The sequence below is a fragment of the Marmota flaviventris genome, chromosome 14, assembly GCF_047511675.1.
Source record: "Marmota flaviventris isolate mMarFla1 chromosome 14, mMarFla1.hap1, whole genome shotgun sequence".
Lineage (NCBI taxonomy): Eukaryota > Metazoa > Chordata > Mammalia > Rodentia > Sciuridae > Marmota > Marmota flaviventris.
In genome coordinates this window covers 18,561,988-18,584,920 of record NC_092511.1, presented here as the reverse complement: position 1 = coordinate 18,584,920, position 22,933 = coordinate 18,561,988, and the positions used below count along the sequence as shown (strand labels likewise).

Here is a 22,933-nt window from a genome sequence, read left to right as displayed (position 1 = left end):
ATGAAGCAAGACCTGCACCCATTGGAGTATTAATAGAGGTGTTTTACTTAGAAAAGCAATATACAGTTGTGCTCCTTGTACCTGATCCTGGATACTGGAAGACATTCTGCTGCATCTGAGGGTTGATTCCAGTGCCAAACTGTCCTCCCATGTTTCCTGCCATGCCTCTGTTCACCATGCTGTTGCGGGTGGCCAAGGCTGCATCAGGATTTGCTGCCAGTTGAGAAAATGGGCTGGTAGAAGCAGGTGGGGTTCCTGGATTTGTACCATAGTTTGGTGGGTAGGGGAATTGCTGTGGAGCACCCTGAGGAAGACGGGGGTTCCCCATTTGAACTGGCAGTCCAGATGAGGGAGGGAGGTTGTTCCCAAAGCTTTGTTGCCTCATGAGCATGGCCCTCTGCTGCTGTATGAGCTGCCTCTGTCGGTGCTGCTGACTGTACAACTCCCGCTGACGTTGTGCCAACATTTGCGCATTCAGAGGTGGCTATGAAGGAGGAAAAAAATAACATCATTTAAAAACATTATTTAGTATTTGAAGCAAAAATATTTAAAAATGCATGGAAATCAAGTAGGGAGAGAACACTAGATACCACTCAGAAGGCCATCCAATTCTTTTAAAGTTGAAAGTCCCAATGGCTCTGAGTTTATACATGAGCATCTTTAAAATAAATAAAATCTAGAAATGCTCATTTTTTTAAGAGAGAGAGAGAGGGAGGGAGAGAGAGAGAGAGAGAGAGAGAGAATTTTTTTAATATTTATTTTTTAGTTATTGGTGGACACAACATCTTTGTTTGTATGTGGTGCTGAGGATCAATCCCGGGCTGCACGCATGCCAGGTGAGCACGCTACCGCTTGAGCCACATCCACAGCCCCTAAATGCTCATGTTTTGACTGAACAGAGTATAGAAGGCAATTAAGGCAACTGAGAAATGTGAGTGGGTTTTTATTAGGTTTCAGATCCCATTTATACAGTTTCATATCCGAAGCTTTTTATTACTAGTGCCATTCAGTACAGCAATGAGTTTTCTCCATGGTCATCTGGTATCCCTTAACAATGAATGACACTAACAAAATAACAAAACAGAACACAGAACCCTTTGGCTTTGGATCAAATATCAGTTGACTTATTAATTCACTCTAGAAGAAAACTACTACAAACATCATTAAAAGATGAGACGGACATCATTACCCTAAGTACATGTATGAAGACATGAATGGTGTGACTCTACTTTGTGTACAACCAGAGATATGAAAAATTGTGCCCTATATGTGTAATATGAACTGTAATGCATTCTGCTGTCATATATAACAAATTAGAATATAAAAAAGATGCTCACAGACCATTTTTTTTTATTTTTTAAAATATTTTTTAGTTGTTGGTGTACCTTTATTTTTAATTTATTTATATGTGGTGCTGAGGATCGAACTCAGTGCCTCACACATGCCAGGCAAGTGCTCTGCCACTGAGCCACTACCTCAGCCCCTCAAAGGCCATTTTAAAAACACTCACGTTGACACTTGAATATTGCCTGGGCCAGAGAAGTACTACTAAAGTCTGGCTTCACCACATTACCTGAGGTGTAATTTGTTGCTGCATGCCTGATCTCATGTTGATGCCAACAGGAGCAGTTGCTGCAAACTGATTCAAGATAGCATGTCGGTTTTGGTGTAGCAACTAAGAAAAATGACATAAAGAGAAATCATATTTCCATGTACACATATAGAATAGCTTAATAGAATAACACAAATTTATTATTGATTACTAAAAAGTTTTAGTGTTGCAGGTTCAGTAACATTATTCCGATGTTTATGTGCCATAGGGTAGCAAATATTTACCTCAGAACACTAAATACGGCAAAGCACTTAAAAATAGAACACACACGCAAATGTACATATTTATTGTACTTTTGAAGCATATTAATAGCTGTTTCAGTAAGTTCAATAATGGAGGAAAAGAAAAATTAGCCTTAGATGTTAAAATAAAAAAGCAAGTGCACAATAAGGGCACATTCTGCAAAGGTCTGAAAAACAAACTCCAAGTTGATGTATACTTGAGGAGGGTATTCTCACTTGGAGGAACTATGCCTGATGGGTACATATTTGGGGAAAATCCAACATGATACTATTAGCTTGAGAGAGTTATGTAAGAAACAAATGGTCTGAGAAAGTGGATTATTTATTTAACTAGAAGAAGTAATTACCAGCATTTCCCAAATTGGTGTTCTAAAGAACATTGTTCTGCAGGATATTAATAGATGTGCCAGGAAAATAGCATGCTGTGCTGTATGAAGTATTGGAAATGATGAGTTACACAAGGTGAAACAGATTTATTTACTGCAGCAATATTACAAGCCTTTAATTGGCCAAAGCACATTGTGCATCTCCAAGAAGGGGATATACAATACAACTTATTTATCACAAACCGTTTTTCTTTTTTTTTTTGGACTTATAACTACCAACATCTAAATCCCAGAACAATCTTCTATGGAACACTGGATTGGAAGATCATTCCAGATCAGGCTAGGTTTTCAGGTTATAGTTATGTCTTAACTTTTTTGAGTAACAAAAAAAGTATCCTATGAAGTGAGATTTCACTGTAAGCAACCTATAGCTTAAAAATTTCTTCCTCAATATGCCTGACAAGAATACAGGCATAGTGGTGCATGCCTGTAATCTCAGTGACTTGGGGGGCTGAAGCAGGAGGATCACAAGTTAGAGGCTAGCCTCAGGAAATCAGTGAGGCCCAAAGCAATGTAGTGAGACCCTGTCTCAAAAAAAAAAAAAAAAAAAGAAAGAAAGAAAAAGGAAAAAGAAAAGGTCTGGGGATGTAGCTCAGTGTGGTAGAGTGCCCCTGGGTTAAATCCCTACTTAAGAAGAAGAAAGAAGAAAGGAGGAGGTGGGGGAGGGAAAAGGGGAGAGCAGGTGAAGGAGAAAGAAAGGGGAAGAGGAGGAGGAGAAGAAGGAGCAAAAGGAAGAGGAAGGAGAAGGAGTAGAAGAGACAATAAACCGGAGAGACAACAGTAACAATATTATTAGTATTAGACTCAAGTGATCTTCCTGCCAAGTAATTGGTACCACAGGCGTATACCACTGTATCTCTATACGGTTTTATGTTTATAGGTACTTTACAACTTATAGATTATATAAGATGTATTTTGTTACACTATATGTAAACTTAAAAGCCTATGAAAGGTTTATTAAAGAATCCAAAGAGCTATTATCAGTGATTAAATTTCTCATTGCCAAATAGATCAACTTTTTATTCCAGTTTCATTTTTTTTCTGACTCTCATTAAATCAGAAACCAAACCCATTTTGGGAAGAAAGTTCATATAATGTAAATATTAAAATTACCATTTTCAGGTATTGTAGAATAGTATAAAACATTCACATTCATTTAAAAAATCAAGATGACAAAAAAAAAAGGTCAAAGGGACTCTTGTGTACTAAAACTTACACATTTCCTAAACTCAAAAGACCACTGATATGTTTAAATAAACCAATTAATTTTATAAAGATTTATTGAAACATTCTGTATATTCTGGATACTATATAAAGCTTGGAGGGTAACAAGGTAAGCAAATCCCCGTCTTCTGGAACTCTCTGCTGAGTGGCAGAGATTAGCACACAATACTGTGATGCTTAGTGTGATACCTGCACACGAGAGGCTATCTATAGCAGCACAGAAGGAGCAACCCAAGACATCCTTCTCTGCAACACTAAAGGACAGCTATCTAGCCTAGAGGTTTTCAATCAGGGATGATTCTGCCCCCTTCAGGGATAATTTCTGTCCCATTCAGACATTTGGCAAGGTCTGAAGACATTTTTGGTTGATCTCTAGTGGCAGAGGCCAGGGACGCTATTAAACAATCTTCAAGGACAGTCCCCACAAAACAATAATTATTCAGCCCAAGATGTTAAAAGTGTTGAGGTTGAAAACCTGATCCAGCCATGGCAAAAATTCTTGCCAAGACAAAGTGTTTTTTAAAGTAGCATATATTCTACCTAGACACAATGGCACATGCCTGTAGTCACTAGCTACAGGAGAAGCCGAAGCAAGAAGAGCACCTTGTGTTCAGGAGTTCAGGACCAGCCTGGGTAACACAGCAAGACCTCATTAAAAAGAAAAGAAAAAAGAAAGAAAGAAAAGAAAAGAAAGAAAAAGAAAAAGAGGGAGAGGGGAGAAAGGAGGGAGAGAAATAGCCTATTTGCTATTTGGTACTGGGGATTGGACCCAGGGCACTTTATCACTGAGCTACGTCCCCATCCCTTTTTTATTTTGAGGCAAGTCTTGCTAAGTTGCTGAGGTGAGGCTGGCCTCACTTCAATCTCCTCAATTGCTGGGTTATAGGCAAGTGTCAATAAGTAGCTATTCTCTTAACAGGCAATTTTTTATTACAGAAAGTTTGGAGGTGAAACCTGCTTCCCTGTATTTTCTGCCTTTGGTCCTACTTCTATTTTCTGGTCACTTCTATGTTCTTCTATTCTCTACAATATACAAAGGATTATCAGTGATGGTTCTTTTATCAGATCCATGCCTTTCTTCAGTACCCAACGCATCAGGACTAGACGTGTTTTAAGATGACTAAAAATACCATATTTTAAAAAATCTGTTTTAGTTGTTACTCCTTCTTTATATTATTCTTCTCTTGGTAGTAATGAAGACCATGTTCTTTGCTAGAGAATGATAAAACAAAACTGGAGCAGAAAAATATTTTTTTGTATGTGTGTCTGGGCCAGTATTGTATTGTCTTCTGCAAGTAGCAAGTCTACCTATCTTTGCTGCTGTCGTTTTCCCAAAGTAGAACTTTAGAAGTCTTTAATTGGTATTAGGGACATATTCTTGGTCTTTGCCCATTGGAGTTAGAGGCAGTACCTACACCTAAGGCTTATAAATGTGTATTACTTCTTAATCACTAGTTCCTTTCTTTCTTTTTGCTGTTTTTTAAAGTCTCAACAAATATAGCTCAACTAGTTTCCTAGGATGTCTTTCATTTTTCTCCCCTCAATTAGGCATTAATCATAAATGAACAATCACATTTAAAATTTTAGAACTTTTTTTTTAACCTTTGGGTACCATATTCTAGTTAATGAGATACACTTAGGGCCAAGAAACCAGTTATTTTTATATTATTTATTTATTGTTTTTCAGTATTGGAGATTGACTCCTGGGGCTGCTAGCACTGAGCTAAACTCTTTTTACTTTTTATTTTGAGACAGGGTCTTGCCAAGCTGTCAAGGCTGATTCTGAACTTGCAATCTTGTGATCCTCTTGCCTTAGCCTCCTGAGTAGCTGGGATTGCAGGTGTGCACCTCTGTATCTGGTGTATGTGTATACATATATGTGTGTGTATATATATATATTTTAGTTGTAGATGGACAAAATAGCTTTATTTTAATTAATTAATTTATTTATTATGTGTTGCTGAGGAATGAACCCAGTGCCTCATGCATATGAGGCAAATATTCCACACTGAGCTACAACCCCAGTCCCATATATATTTTTTAATTAAAAATTTTTCCAGGGGCTGGGGTTGTGGCTCATGAGCACTTGCCTTGCACACGTGAGGCGCTGAGTATTGATCCTCAGCACCGCATAAAATAAATAAATTAGTAAAACAAAGGTACTATGTCCATGTTCAACTAAAGAAATTTTTAAAAAATTTTTCATATCCATTTTGAATATATATTTAGTTGTAGGTGGACACAGTACTTTTATTCTATTTTTATGTGGTGCTGAGGATCGAACCCAGTGCCTCACGCATGCCAGTCAAGCACTCTACCACTGAGCCCCAGCCCCAGCCCCAGTACTCCAATCTATTTTTAAACCAATCTCTTTAAAATCCACTAAAAAAAAAAAACAAAGTATTTTAGATGTGAGTAATGCCCTTTTTTTTCTCTTTGCTTATCAATAGGCACTAATGCTAATGCTAAGTTTTTACCTAAGAGATGCTTACAGTCTCCTGTGTATAGGAAAAGGAAGGAGAGGCTATGACCAGCAAGTAAAGAGATGACATCAATCCAACAAGGTAAGTGTATTATGAACATCACATTATGAACCTGATATATTCTGTATACTACTCTTTGATCAGTTATGTGGAGTTTCAAATATCTTCTCTAAGTCTGTGGTTTATCTTTAACTTTGTTTATGGTGTCTTGCCTTATAAATTTTAAATTTTATTGCAGCCATTAACCTTTTCTTGTATGTCTTTTTTTAAGAGGCCACAGAGATACTCTTATATTCCCATTCAGGTCATTAAAACACCTAGACTTTATTTTTGTGTATCATACATGATAAAGACCTAATTTATCACATTTTTGCATTTATTACATAGGTACTCTCTTTCCACTGACTGCCACCTCCTCTGCCCCTAAGTGAGTCTTTTTATGTCTGGATGTGCTTCTGGGCTCTCTATATGTTCTAATCATAGAACTTTCTATCCTTATGCCAGTTCCACATTGTTTTACTTCTCTTGCTTGATATCTGATAGTGAAAGTTTACCTTCACTCTTCTTCAAGATTGTATTGATGCTTCTAAAATAAATTTAGCACTTATTTGTGAAATTCCATGCTGAGATTTTATAGGAGATCCAATGAGTTTACTGATTAATTTTGGAATGACTGCCATCTCTATAATAGTTTTCCAATTCATAATTATCTTTTATTTGTATCTTAATTTTAAATTATGATTCATAATTTTCTAAGTTTTACACATTGTGACTATATTTTAAAATTATATTTTCTAATTGGTTGCAGCTAGTAAAAAATATTGCCATTGATTTTCGTTTCTTGTTCTTTTATCTAAACACTTTGCTGAATTTCTCTATTTGTTCTAAGTTCCCTGTAGATTCTCTTAGATTTTCCTATATCAGCAGTCATTATTCACATATAATTTTGATTGTTTCTCAGTTTTTCTACCTATATTTCCAAATGACTACTCCCTTTTTATTTTGTCTACTCTGGTATGAGCCACTGAAAATATGGCAAGAGAAAGGGCAGATGGACCATCTAAGTTCATCACTTAAACCTATGACTATAACTATATAACTTTAAATAATATATTTAAACCTGGCAATTTATTGATTTTGTCAGGTACTATATAACTCCTGACCCATAGCTGTTACCCTCCCTTTCTTCCCTATGACAGAATAGGATTCTGTTTATTAGATGATCATCTACATCACATGATTCAAGCAAGGGGCAATCCATGAATACTCTTAAGTCAGTTCTTCCCAGCAGCTGGTTAAGGGTATGTAATGTGATTCAATTCTGGTTTACCAGGCATGTGAAGTCTTTTATTTATCCCTTTCCTTTTTTATGGGGGTGGGGGTGTGAAGTGGATTGGGAAGAGAGCCTTTTGAAAAAAAGAGATGCTTCTGAAAGACTATAGACAGGAAAGAAGAATCTGTTTTCTCCTGGTAGATATAATTTTGATTGTATGTGATATTTATAACCATGAGATGCCAAGGATTATAGAGCAAAAGGATAAAAAGAACTTAGGTCGGGCTGGGGATGTGGCTCAAGCGGTAGCGCGCTCGCCTGGTATGCGTGCGGCCCGGGTTCGATCCTCAGCACCACATACACACAAAGATGTTGTGTCCGCCGAAAATTAAACAATAAAAATAAATAAAAATTTAAAAAAAAGAACTTAGGTCCCTGACAACATACCTGGAACTCCCTCTATTGTGAATTGTCTTAATATTTGAGTCAGAATATTTTCTTTATTGTTTCACTACTTTGAATTATCTTTTATCTTTATTTGTTGCTAAAAGCCTCTTAACTGAGATACTGACTCAGATAAGCCTTGATCAGACCTATTTACAGTCAGCCTGTAAGAGGATAGATATGCAAAACCCCTAGTACCTATAGTATAAGTGGAGCTGAAAAGAGCAAGAAATTAAGGCCTAGAACCCAAAGAGGAGGCCCAAATGATGTGGTTTCTTAGGCAGCAGAGTTATTGTCTTATTTGGCAGTATTAAGTTGTTTTTGTATAGACATTTCTAGGGAACTAAACAAAATGAGCTAAAAATTCTGTATTTCTTCAACTTGGAGGATACTTCACTCTCTTGGGCCACCAAGGCCATCAAACTTTGGACAAACCTCCAGGAGATTTAAAGGAAGCAAAGAGCAGCAGCAATCTCTTGGCATCCTTATCTCAGGTATGTCCTTTGGAGGCCAATCTGCTGATCAGCTACTTTACAAATGAATGGAAGCAAAACAATCTTTTCCCTCTTAACTGAATATAAATCATCATTTTATTCATTCATGAATCTGACCTTAATCTTCGGCCTGGCTTCCTTGTTGAACCTTAAACTTTAATCAGTAATATACAGGACTTCAGCTGTAAAATGAGGAAATCAGCATACCTACACGTTCCTCTACCTTTTAACTTTAGCACTTAATCACAAACTGCTTGCAGTATGATCTGACTTTTTCAGTAGGTATGTTTTCGAGTACCCTACAGTTGCTTGTATCTTTTACTTTTTGTATTCCTCATGGTATCTAGCATGACCCTCCTAAATATATTTGGCAAAAAAATTAAATATGGAGAAGGTATTTTATTCTTGTGTTCTCTATCAAAAAAATGAATTGCGGGCTGTGGCTGTGGCTGTGGCTCAGTGGTAAAGTGCTTGTCTAGCATGTGTGAGGCACTGGGTTCGATCCTAAGCACCACGTAAAAATGAAATAGAGATATTGTGTGCCCACCTACAACTAAAAAAAATAATATATATTAAAAAAAATAAATTGCAAGCTGTAACAAGAAGTGGTGTATCTTCAACTAATTCCTCAAATCATATTATGACTCCATCTCTTTTCTTTCTTCCCTTAATTCTTCTTTGAGCACCCAGCATTTTGAAAATTATTTCTTTGTTATTCTATCATTTAGGAATGTTCCCGTCTTGTATCTCCCTTTCTCTTATTCTCTTCCACCATTTTCCTCTCTTTAGGTGGAGTGGGCACATTTACATTCTTTACTCCATTTAACCCATATAACTACCTATGAGGTAAAGAAATTATTTATTAGACTGTTTTTATAGACAAGGAATCAGAGTCTTTAAAAGGGCAAACAATTTGATTAAAGCTGACCACTTAAGTTTAGAACTAGGGCTTGAAATCAGAGATTTCAAGAAAAATCAGACTTTTTTTTTGGTGTATGTGGTTTTTATTTCAAATATTTGTTAAATATTTATTCCTTTGGACATCATTATTATTCCTTGGGACAAGAGCAAATATCACCCCTACCTAAACCTAGGAACTAGGTGCAGAATTTTTTTCGGGGGGAAGGAGGTACGGTGTGGGTGGGTAGGAATGGGTACCAGGGATTGATCCCTGGAGGCACTTAACCACTGAGCTACATCTCCAGTCCTTTTTATTTTAAGACAGGGTCTCACTAAGTTGCTTAGGGTCTTGCTAATTTTCTGAGGCTGGCTTGAACTTGTGATCCTTCTATCTTGGCCTCCCAAGTCACTGGGATTACAGGTGAGTGTTGCCACACTCAGCTATGTACAGAACTTTACAGAACAGAGGCAACACTTTGGCAGAGGCTGAATGCTGAGCACAGAATGGAATTCAGCCAGGCAATCAAACTTCAGCTACCATCAAGGCACATCTTGTGGTGGTCACAAATTATAGGATGTTTTTAGAAGGTTTGGGTATAGCACAATATTTTTTTTTTTTTTTACAAATAATAATAGGTGACATTTATTAATGTTGAAGTATAAGGCAGGAGCTTTTCTAAGCTCCTTATTAACTCATTTAATTCTGACAACAATTTTATGAGATACTGAGTTAGAAAAAAAGGAAAAAAAATCTCTGTTAAAATATAGAACAAACAACTCATAAATAATTCCTGAGCTGGACACAAAAGAGCCTGGGGGACAAAAAAGAACCGAAATGTAAGGATGCACTAAAGAGCCCATAAATTATTTTATAACTTTCCAGCTTCTTATAAGTCTTTTTTGGAATGCACTGAAACAGAAAAAAGGCCTTGGTAGAAAGAGACCATCAACCTTGTAAATCTAGGGGCAAATGTTTGATTGGACCACAAACCTTTGACCACCCACTGACCACCTGAGATGTTGATGTATGCTGAAACACATACCAGATCAGGTAGCCTAATGGAGGAACACAATCATGCTGAATATTTCCCAGCTGTGAGAGAAGCTCAGCCCTCTTTGGATCATACATATTCCATCTAAGTATGCACCCTAATAAATACTCATGCATTGGCAGCATGTCTCACTTTTGAGATATAGCACAAGAATTTCATTTGTCTACTTGGCTAGACCCTTGGTTGAAGTGTCATTAGGTCATTGTCACTCAAGTTCCTGGTTAGCCAAAAACCAGCAGCAAAGAGACCCAAACTGAGGATCAAGATCCTCTGGAAATCATTCCTATCAGTGGCAAAGTGGTAGAGTCCCCAGAACCAGTCTCCTACCTTGCCAAGGAATTGGGGGGCTTCATTTGCTGAGCTGGCAATGCTCGTGGTGACTCCGCTGGAAGCTATTAATACCTGTGAACTCTGCAGAGTCTTACAGGATGCCTAGAGCTAACTCTTATAACCATTATATCATAATGCCTCTCTGATATAATTTATTCCTTATTTCTCTTGCTTCCTAAATTAGGAAGGCTCCAGAGAATTTCTTTAAACACTTTTCTACAAACCCAAAGCAACACACCCATGTGGTTAAAAAGAATAGAGAAGGACTGATAACAAGAAAGCAACAATTCACAGCCCCACTTCCCACAAATGCATTTTTTTCTGTGGTCCCTGATAATTATCCACATGTCTGCTGTGTATGCAATCTTAAATATTTATGCCACTATATATACTCGCTTTCTGCCATGAGAGAGATTAAACCATTACAACTTCCAGACTCCCAAACTTGTATCCTTTCTCCATTCTTCTTTTATAATAATATCATTAGACATCCATCTCACCAATTTCAAATAACATAAACAAACCTTATTTTCAGTTCCAACAATCATAAGTAGAATCTCTGGTTGTTCTATTTTGTATATTAAGATGTTTCTCTTTATTAATTTAGTAATTGCATGATGTCCAATCTAAATAATTTGTATCTCAGAAAACAAAAATTAGATTGCTTTTAAGTTGTAGGACTCAAAGTGCTTTGCTATGAGTCAGTCATTTTTAACCAAATAAAAGGGTCTTTCATCTTAGTAGACCAAGTTTGGTTCTTTGAGTCTTTCATGGAAGTCTGGGAATAGACTTCACACCTTTGTTGTAGCAATAGGGCTCTCTTATTACAAGAATATTTGGCACAAACCTTTGAAAAGTATAAACTGTTGTAGGAGAGCACTCACCTGCTGCTGTCCCTGTAACCGCTGTTGTAGTTGAAGTCTAAGTTGGTTAGGTGCAGCTGGAGGTCTGTTTAGAGTTTGCCTGGGCTGCATACCCATGCCAGGTGAAAAAGCACCTCTGGGAGGTGTTACTTGAACAGGCATAGTCCCCAGTGAAGGTTTCTGCCTGACCATGCCTTGGAATGGGCTAGGGAGATTGGCAGTAGGAGAAGGAGAAGAGTAAGGCTGTGAATAGAGGTTGGGTCTTTCTTCCATCATTAGAGGTGGTGTTGCTTGCTGTGGTGGAAATCTCTCTGATAATACATCTAATCCACCGCCCTGTCAAGAAAGAAGGCAGAACACTTTGCGAATACATTTCTGCCAATAAATGACATGTGTTGCTATATAATTTTGGATCTGTGCACGTTATCTCTAGAAAGTGTCATCATAATATATTCATTCTGAATTCCTGCTCTCTAAAAGTTTGTCACCTAAAGAAATCATTTGTGAAAGTTGCTTTTGAAAGGAAATAACGGATAAATTAAGATGCTTTAAATATCAGCAGAGATGAAAATATGATTAAAATAAAGGACCTAAATCAATGAAGTAAAGTCACATTGAAAAGAACTTCAATGAAAATTCGAAGAAGCAATGAACTTTACATTTAATAAGTTAACATAAAAATCAGAGTCTTTAAATCAGAGTCTTTAAAGGGCAAACAATTTGATTAAAGCTAACCACCTAAGTTTAGAAGTGGGGCTTGAAATCAGAGATGACTCTTTTATATATGTTCAGGCATTTTTCTCTCAAATAGAATCCAATCTTTACCTTATTTGAAAAAAATCCATAGCTAAAAGTAATATAAGACCATAGAGTTTCAGCTTTCAAATGTTATAACTGTACCCACTGCAAAAAATGTAATTTAAATTGTGATCTGGTGTGTGTGTGTGGCAGAGAATGAAAGAGAGACAGAAACAGACAGGGAGAGCATGTGTGTGTGTGTGTGTGTGTGTGTGTGTGTATTTCATGAAACATACCTTGCCCTTTTTATGGGCTATGCATTCTGACACTGTATTTTACACTCATTTCCATTGAAAAAATGCTGGTCATAAGCTGGGCATGGCCACATACCATAAAATTTTTAATCCCAGCTTCGTGGGAATCTGAGGCAGGAGGATCACAAATTCAAGGCCAGCTGGGAAACTTAGTAAGACCTTGTGTCAAAATAAAATTTAAAAAGGGCTGGGAATATAGGTCAGTGCTTGCCTTGCATAAGCAAGGCCCTCAGTTCAATCCCCAGTACCAGTAAAGAAAAAATGCACTAAATTCATTTTATAACCTTACAACATGAAAAATGCTAAATAGGATGTTGAAATATCATGGAACATATATAGGTTGAAGACCACAATTCCCAATAGCCAAATCATGGAACCAGCCTATGTGTTGATCAATAGGTGAATGGATAAAGAAAATGTGGCACATTATATATATATATATTCACATACATACATACACAAAACACTGGTCCATAAAAAAGAACAAAATTGGGTCATTTACAGGAAAATAGTTGGAACTTAAAAGCATTATGTTAAGTGAAGGAAGCCAGACTTAGAAAATCAAGGGTCATATGCGTTCTCTCCTCTGTGCAAGCTAGAGAGACACAAAGAAAAAAAAAAAAAAAAAGAAAGAAGAGAGAAGAAAAGAAAAAAATGGGTTTGGGAGGGGGAAAGATCACAAGAAAGGGGCCAATGGGGCTGGGAGGGGAGGAAAAATGGAAGCACTGGACAATGAAATTAACCAAATTATGTTATGTGCATGTACGAATAGAATATATAACAATTAAGCCCACTATAAGGTACAATTATAATGCACCAATAAAAATGATCTTGAAAAAAAAGCATGAAGAAGGATAAATTTAGTTCTAAAACAAGAAGTGATGATATAAATCTGGAATCTATTCTAGCTAGAGCTTGTAAGATTCTGATCCATAGTGAAAAACTAAGGCATTCTAATTCTAATGATCATGGTACTTTTTTTGTTTAAAAAGCCCATTAGTTATTGTGTGTGTGTGTGTGTTTTTTCAGGGCCCAGGACTGAACTCAGGGCCTTGAACATGCTAGGCAAGTGTTAAAATCCTTGAGCTGAATCCTCAAATCCTTTATTAGGTATTTTGATAAATTCAATAAGGGGTAAATTATAAAACAGCTAAAGCAGGGTGGGGATGATACTGAAAAATCTTGCTTAAAAATCACTTTCTAGGGATGTGGCTCAGTGGGAGAGTGCTTACCTAGTATGCATGAGGCCCTGAGTTCAATGCTCAGAACAACAACAATAAAAAGTCACTTTCTGGTTTCTCAGGGTTGCACTGTTTAATTAATGCCAACTGTAATATATACCTGAACAAGTTTGTCAATTCCCAGTGCTCTGTCTAGTTCAGCAAGCTCAGTTTCATCTTTGCCACTGAGGAAGGACACCAGTTGTTCCAGAAGAGCCTTCTCATCATTTCTTCCTTCTACTGTTGTTGGTGGACAGAGAAGCTCATCTAATTGTGAACTGATACACTGGCTGCAGAATCAAAAGATTTAAGAAAGTTTCAAAATGAAACAGCAAAAAATTATTCAATATTATGAATGCAAATACACACATATAGGTACAAATCTGGTTCTAGAAAATTTTCTGTTGAAATGCTTGGCAATAAATTCTAATGCAATAAAATGTTCCATGCTTAATGTACAGAAATTAAAAGAACATCAGTATATACAGCTTGAATACATTTCATTCTTTTGTCAATCATCAAACTTTGTTTCTATATTCTTCATATTAGCTTACGGAAATAACCTGAAAAAGGGAACAAACATAATTAAGGGAAAATAATTTTCAATAAAAGTAAAAAAATAAAAATAAGATAAAAAGTCAGAAAAATCATTTGGCCTATACTCAGATTCATTTACTTATTCTATATCATCAATTATTGATAACTGAAGTATAATCAAAACAAATATTATTTTACTTTCAAATATGATCAAATCATGCCAGGCACGGTGGTGCATTCCTATAATCCCAGTGGCTTGGGAGGCTAAGGCAGGAGGATCGTGAGTTCAAAGCCAGCCTCAGCAAAAGCGAGAAACTAAGCAACTCCGTGTGACCCTGTCTCTAAATAAGATACAAAATAGGGCTGAGGATGTGGCTCAATGATTAAGTGCCCCTGAATTTAATCCCTGGTTTCCCTTCCCCAAAAGATGATCAAATCCTATTGACAGCATGACACAATTAACATATATGAAAGAAATCAAACTAGAAAAATGAAACATGGTAGGCATGAAGCAACAAAACAAATTGTTGATTTGTAGAAAATATGTATCTAATCCAAAGTGATATCAACTTAGAAACATACAGAAAATTAATATATGTAGAAATATAGAAAAAATAAAACTTAGAAAAATATAGAAAATAACACTAATTCTAATTACACTAATACAATAATATAAGAACTCTTTCTGTGGGAAAGTGATGACACTTTGATAATATATGTTAAAGGAAAAAGAAAAGCCAGTGTATCAGTTCATAATGGGAACCCAGTCCAAGTTAAAGTTCTAAACCACACTCAATGCTATTTAGTCTCCTTTTGGTTGCCATGTATGAGACATACTCTGTGCTAAGGAATACAGCTGCTTATGTGGATTAAGAAATTAAATTCTAATCAGAGTACTAAATAGACGTAGAAAGTACTTTCCTTCCTTATGCCTTCAAACAATGAGAAATTTTAGACAAAATAATTACATGACTAAAAGCTTAAGGGCAATATAATTGTTGTGCTGAGGCCAATTCATCCACAGGTCCCAAGAATATTACAGTAATCAAAACAAAGGAGTATAGAGGAAATACAAAACAACAGTTGTATACCATGTCCATCTCTTGGTGATTACAATGTACACTACCCTTCTGTCATGTAGTAAATTTATCTGCTTGATTCTGTATTCCCTCACCCTCTCTTTTCTCCCTTAAACATTTATATCAATGTATAACTCACAAAATACAATGTAAACTAGAATTCAATTTGGGAATAGTAGTTCTTGGCTTAGAGGTTGGTATTTGATACTTTATAAAATATAAAATATATTACTTACTCTTCTGCTTTATTCTGATTAATAGCTGTCACAGCATTATTTGCCCATGGAATCTGGTCACCTGTTCCTGGTTGTCCAAACTGGTTATCAATTGCTTCCAATTCCAGTTCAGGCAATCCTGATTGAAGAAGAAAAGGTCATTGTCACAATAAAAGATAAAAATGACAATATTTTCAAAATAAATTGTGTAATTGTGAGATTTTTCCCCTATAAAATATTACTTCAATGACAGGTTACTTACTCAGAAACATAAATTATCCAAAATGTAGCTATATATAAAAGTAAATGAGAAAGTGAGAAAATATTTCTCAGTAAAAGAAAATATAGAATTGAGTTTGTACATAGGTTGATATTACCATAGGAGAATCAAGAACTTTGTCAGAAATTATTTATTTTAAAAGTAAATTTAAAAGTAAATAATTTCATTTAACTACTTTTTCAATCTATTGCATATTACACTACACTGTATGTAGAGAGAGTGTCATCACCATGAAATGAGAACTATGAGCAAAAGATAAAATGCAGTCAATAAAAGGTAGAAATAGAAACTAAAGAGTATGGCAGTTTAAGGCTATTCAGCAAATGAACAAGGCTCTAATTGTTACCCTAAGAAGACAGCTGTATAATTATGGTATAATAACTCAGGCTTATAATGATACTCACATGAAGAAAGGTTGGACTATGTTTTGTAACTGAAGAAAACAGTGTACACATTTTAGGAATTTTTTTCTTTAGAAATTTTTGGAAAAATTTATGATTACCTCTTAACTATTAATAGTGGAAAAAATCATAACCTGAATTTAGAAATTTAGAGACTGATTAATGAATTATGGTATACCTATTGATAATATATGTTAAAGAAAAAAGAAAAAGCATATTCTAAGACAATTTGTTCAGGATGAATCTATCTTTATAAACTACTTCATATATGTTAATAGAAAAAATTCTGGGAAGCTCTTTCTATATTTCTCCTTGGTTCATTTCAGGCAATAGGAGTAAGGATTATTTTTCTTTTTACAACAGTTATTTATAATTTCCAAAATGAATCTATGTTAACTGGTCATTGTTATGGGTGAAACCATGTCCCTCCAAATTCATATGTGGAAATCCTAATATCTTGTAGCTCAAGATATGACTATTTGGAGACAGGGTCTTTAAAGAAGCAATTCATTTTAAATGGATCATTACAGCCCAATCCATGACTAGACTCTTTATAAGAAGATTAGAACACAGCCTAGAGAGAAAGCAGTCATCTCCAGGCCAAAGAGAGGCTTCAGAAGAAAACAAACCCGTTACAACTTCTAGCCTCCAGAATTGCAAGAATATAAACTTCTGTTGTTTAAGTCCCCAATCTATGTATTTCTTTATAGCAGTCCTAGGTAAATAATGCAATTTTTAAGCTAAAAGGGTTTTGAGTTTGTTATTGTCATTGAGGTGCTAGGGATCCAACCCAGAGCTGAATGCAAGATTGGCAAGTACTGTATTGCTGAGTTACACCTCCAGTCTAGCTTAGAGTTTCAAGAGAAGAGTTATATAGAATTTTTCATTCTAGTGAATAAGAAATAAGTAGATTTAAGGATATCTGAAAAAATTATGCAAAACACATTAGACTCACTTTTATGTGAAATACACGTAATATTTAGTATAAATAAAAATCCCTACAAACACATTCACTTTATTTTTTTTTTAGTTGTAGACGGACACAATACTTTTATTTTATTTATCTTCAAAAAAAATTTTTTTAATTGTTGATAGGTCTTTATTTTATTTATTTATATGTGGTGCTCAGAATCAAACCCAGGGCCTCACACATGCCAGGCAAGTGCGCTACCTCTGAGCCATAGCCCCAGCCTCTTCTTTATTTATCTTTATATGGTGCTGAGGATCAAACCCAGGGCCTCACATGTGCTAGGCAAGCACCCCACCACTGAGCTACAACCCCAGTCCTACATTCACTTTTAAATGAACATAATTATGGCTTTCAATTAAACTGATTTCTATGATAACAAATAATAGAGAAATCGAATTCTGTAAGGATGCTGAAAAATACAACAAACAAAAATAATCAAACTAAAACAATGACCATGGTGATGGAAATTAAATCACTTAATTCCTATCATTATCTTAATTAGGAAACTGGTCAGAGGTTATCTAAAGTTGTCCCATTGCTCTGATCCACATATTAACTCCTCAATCTTCCTAATCTCCTTAAGAAATCTAACTTATATTAAGTGCATGCACACATATAAAACAATAGATCCCACTGTTATAACAGGGCATTTACAAGTCTTGATGGGAAATATTACGAACTTAGATAAAATATTTCCAAAACAGGATTAATATGCTAAATTTGATGTGTAGTAGGCAAACAAATAATCAAAAACAAAAAAACTAAAAACAACCAAACAAACAAACCAAACCAATTAAGCTTTGATTCAATTAAAAGTTTTGTTTTTGTTTTTGCATAGGCTGTTTAAAAGAAGTTGGGTTTTATTCTTGCACTAATTTCAAACTTTTGGACTTCCTTTAGAAAATGCCTTCTATAAAAAATTTGAGGGTTTGATGGCATTAATGAGGAAATACACAAGTTCTCTCTTTGTCCTTGGAATACATCTCCTAGTTTGGGTCATGATTGTGTTTCTACTACAAATATGAATAAGTATGTATACATGTAAAGAAAAGGCCAGTAATTTTTGCAAGAGAGGCAGCTGAAATAGGGGTAGAAAAGAAGCCCTTAGGGATCTTTGATTGGGTAATTAACATTCGTTGTTGCTATTATTATTTTTTGAGTTGAGGTCTCACTTATGTTCCCAGGCTGTACTCAATTGCCTCAGCCTCCCCAGTATGGGGCTAGAGTAGCATGCACACCTGATATTATCTGTTATCATAAAATGCTCAACATTATATTTTCTCAATTTAAAATCTGGCTAAAAGGAAATTTTTATATCCCCATTAGCCATACTGAACCCAGAAAAAATTATTTTATCAAATAGTTTAAAAATTTTCTGTACACCAAGTAGATGGCATTGTCTTTAACCAGGAGGGTGGCTTTTGTACATTCTATGCCTCGGTCGATGCAGTTATCTATTGATTTTTCATGTTCGAAGTTAATTTTCTTCAGCTGTTGAAAAGGAAGTTTCTGGCTCAGTTTTGTGCTACATTTGGCAATTATGTGTGCACAGTACTTACAGTGTTTTATTTTTTAAAAATAGCATGTAGACAAAGAGTCTCTAATAAAAAATTCTCTAAATCGGTAAGATAAAAACCCAAGAACACAATTGATAAATGTCAAAGAAGCCACATAAAACAACTTAATTCATAATAAAAGAAATATCATTTAAAACTACCCTGAGATACTTGGGAAAAAACATATCAACTGATAAATTTGAGAAAATGCACAATTTGAAGTACTGAGAAGGATATATGGAAATAGAAATATTAACTACCAGTTAATATAATCTGAGAAGGGCCACTGGGGAGTATGTATATATATGTATAAATGTATGTATGTATGTATATATGTATGTATCTATCTATCTTTGACTCAGATATTCTATTAAGAACTTCATTTTGAGATATATACTCAGGAGTGGTAAATTATCTCTATAAGGTAACTCATTATATCCTTAATGATAAGCAAAAGGTGCTTATCATTAGGCAACTAGTTAAGTAAAGTTAAGTTACCTTCTGGTATAGGAAATAAGGACAAGCTATAAAAAGAATAAAGAACTTCTTTTCATGCTGGTATACAATGGTAGCCAAGTGAAGGAGTCTAAGATACAGAACACTGAATGTATAGTATGACACTATCGGTATAAAAAAGGGAAGTCTGTGCATGTTATACATTTCTTTTACAGAGAAAACATAATATAGCTCTTCGAATGAAGAGACTTTTAATTTATTTTTTTTAAGTTTTAAATTTGCTCTAGTTAGTTATACATGACAGTAGAATGCATTTTGACATTGTACACAAATGGAACACAACTTCTCCTTCCTCTTGCTGTGCATGGTGCAGAGTCACACCAGTAATGTAATCATACATGTATATAGGGTAATACTGTCTCATTCTACTGTCCTTCCCATCCCCACAGCCCTATTCTCCCCTCTACACCATCCAAAGTTCATGAAGAGACTTTTTTTTTTTGAGAGAGAGAGAATCTTTCAATCTTTATTTATTTATTTATTTTTTAGTTTTCAGTGGACACAACATCTTCACTCCATTCCTATGTGGTGCTGAGGATCGAACCCAGCGCCCTGCGCATGCCAGGCGAGCGCACCGCAGCTTGAGCCACACCCCCAGCCCCATGAAGAGACTTTTCATTACACATTTCTTTGGTGTTGTTTTGAATGCAGAAGACTGTATCTTTTAAAAATTATTATTATTATTATTATTTTGTAGATGGACACAATATCTTTATTTATTTATTTTTATGTGGTGCTGAGGATTGAACCCAGTGCCTCACACATGCGAGGCAGGCATTCTATCACTGAGCTATGGCCCCAGCTCCAGAAGCCTGTATCTTAATTACTTAACACACACACACACACACACACACACACACACACAATGTAACCTCAAAACCTAAAAATGTTATATGTGAAACTCATTATCTTTACAGTTACATGATTTTTTTTCCTTTTTTTGTGGTGCTGGGGATTGAACCCAGAGCATTGTGCATGAGAGGTAAGCACTCTACCAACTGAGCTATATCCCCAGCCATAACTATACAAATTTTTTAATATACTTCATATTAATAGGATTTAAAAAAATAATCATCCCAGAATGTGTGTGTTCAAACAACATAAAATACCAACTGAGGAGGTTTTTCACTTGCTTTAGTGATGTTAATCCTCAAATATTTTTAGAATCTTCAGGAATGATCTTAACTAGTCCACAAGTCCTTCAAGAAAATAAATCTCACAAGTTTAATTTTAGTTTTGATTAAAAAAAACATTATTACTCTTTTTTGATCAACAAATTTGGTTCTAAATAACTAGAAATTTTCAAAAATCAAATCCACCCTCAAAGAACAAGAACTTGGAGACAGTCAAAAGAACAGTGCCATGGTTTTGAAGGTACTGCCAAGGAGGCAAGCTGTACACATTTTGATCAACAATACTCTCTTATAAGATGTCTAGGCTGAAAAACCAATACTGTGTTGGCTGTGCTCTTATACCTCAATCTGCCTGGGATTTATATGTGCAAACTGTTTAAACCACTTGGTCACACCACAGGAGCATGTATATGCACATATAAATCTCAGGAAGACTGAGATTTAAATCCTTGTCTACACATATTAATTGTGTAACTCTGAGCAAGCTTTTGTCTGTGTGTGTGTGTGTTTTTTCCTTTTCATTCTCTGAATCATAGTTTTCTCATATGTACAGAATTATTACCTATATCTTTTCTTCCAAAAATATCATTGAAATAAACAAAAGAAAAAGAGGGAAAAAATCCACAGCTAAAAGAAAGGCAAAAGAAATATCATGGCAGTAGACTAGAATAGTGAAGAATTTCTGAAAAATAAAGCCCAGCTAGAAACAAACTCTGGGGAATACTTCAACTGAACTATAAAACAGTAAAAAGAGGATTTTCCAGGATAGGTTTTTCCAGAAAAGTACCATAATAATTCCAAACTCAGTGTCATTCAAGTGAGTTAAGGAATAGGCCATGGGTGATTGCTGGGATAATTAAAGGGCAACAAAAGAGCTGCCATCAGGACTCTGCTCAGAGAGCAGCTGACTCTGGTGTCTGCCCATGGGATTTAACTGGTGTATTTGTGACTTTGGGTGGGAGTTCTGCCCAGGAAATCTCCCAAAGTGGATGCTAGGGCTGCCCCAAGGGATTTCCCTAACACCAAAGCCCTATTCCCTTTCAACGACAGAGAAATGGGCTTCTCTAATCAGAACTTATATTTACTGCCAGGAGACAAGGATTTCTCAGTTTAGCTAAAGAAATGTGCTAGCTACCAGCATTTTTTCATTCTAAGTGTTTTTCAGTATATATGGAGAGACATCAAAATTCAATACACATTCAAGAAAAGTCAATAGCAGGAAACATACAGCAAATTTAATATAGAAAGAAAATGAAGAAGAAAGGAATGATACAGAAAATGGATGAACCTTAGTAAATAAAATAAATATCATTACACAGATTAAAAAGTCTATTCCACTCATAAAAGTAATAATTCCTAAGAAAAAGAATTTCTAGACAGTAAAAACATGAGAGCATGGTTAAAAGAACTCGAACAGATGGACTGAAGAGCAGAACTGATAGAGTTAAAGATTCAGTTTTGATCTGGGAAACGGCCCAGAGTTTCTCTCAAAATACAGCACAAAATGGGAAGGAAAGGAAATGTAATAGAGGTAAGACAGGTACTATGGTGGATAAAGTCGGGAGTTTTAACTGGTGTAGCTCATATTTTGAAGTATGATGGTGGTTAATCTTGCAGGACATTTGCACTTGGCATAGTCCCACTTCTGACTGAAGACTAAAGTAAAGAAAGTGTTTGATTTTCCTGGGTGACACAAAGTCAAGACCTGGGCCAACTGATACTAGACCCTGGTTCCAGTAACAGGTAGTGATGCACACAGTTTGGGGGTCAGAGGTGAACAGTGTTAGAAGTGATTCTTCCTCTCTCCTTTATATGCTAGCATATTTTTTGTCCTTGTCTTCCTTTTTCTTTCTCCAATACTTAATTCTTTTATCCTTTCTTGCACCTAACTTCCTTCCTTAGCCTTATGCCTTTTGAATTACTTTTTTCTTTCCAGTCTATAGCTAAACATTGTTGACTACCTATCTGCATCTGTTGTCTTCCCCTTCACCTACCTCAATATCTTCCCCTCTATGCTTTTAGGTTTTACATACTTATCAGCATAAAGTATAATAGATTCTAGCCTACTTACAGCTTTTATATATGGAGCTCTATTCGAGAGGGAAATTTCACACGAGAAAAGGACCATTTGCTTCAATAAAGGCTATTAAGAAAAAAACACCTCTTCGGCCTGCAGAGCCAACAGACACTTTCTATTTTTATTAACTTTTTAAAAAATCAAATTAACACACATATATGATGTTAAAAGTCAGAACCAAAAGGCCCATAACAAATAAAACCAGTCTTCTGCCTTACACCTTTCGATCCCTTACTTACCAACCTCTCAACTGAGGCAACCACTCACAACTTGTGCCTGTTTTCTTTGGTATTTGCTTACTTATTTCTAAACCTGCAAATGCCTCTACATTAAAAAAAATATTTTTATTAGTTGTTCGTGGATCTTTATTTTATTTACTTATTTATATGTGGTACTGAGAATCAAACCCAGTGCCTCGCACATGCTAGACAAGGGCTCTACCACTGAGCCACAACCCAGCCTGTGTTACTACTTTTTGATAGCTCCATTTAGATGGACTGACTTCCCATCATGATAGACAAGGCCTTTGATCTCCCACACTTACCCCCTTGATATTATTCTTATTTCACAACCCTCTGTCTTACAGACTATACT

The 22,933-nt window shown here is 35.6% G+C and overlaps 1 protein-coding gene and 1 pseudogene across 8 annotated transcripts in view; both read right to left on the bottom strand.

Annotated features, from left to right (window-relative positions):
• The window catches only part of Ncoa1 (nuclear receptor coactivator 1), a 246,410-nt gene that overhangs the window by 23,836 nt on the left and 199,641 nt on the right, over positions 1–22,933 (bottom strand). For all 8 annotated transcript variants that reach the window (XM_071601387.1, XM_027933430.2, XM_071601388.1 and 5 more), the window contains 5 exons: positions 15,428–15,545; positions 13,697–13,865; positions 11,325–11,639; positions 1,574–1,675; positions 82–484 (listed from right to left, as the gene is read on the bottom strand). In XM_071601387.1, the coding sequence (XP_071457488.1) occupies positions 82–484; positions 1,574–1,675; positions 11,325–11,639; positions 13,697–13,865; positions 15,428–15,545 (1,107 nt within the window). The remainder of the gene's footprint in view (positions 1–81; positions 485–1,573; positions 1,676–11,324; positions 11,640–13,696; positions 13,866–15,427; positions 15,546–22,933) is intronic.
• On the bottom strand, positions 10,282–10,988 carry LOC114091143 (mitochondrial import receptor subunit TOM6 homolog pseudogene; annotated as a pseudogene).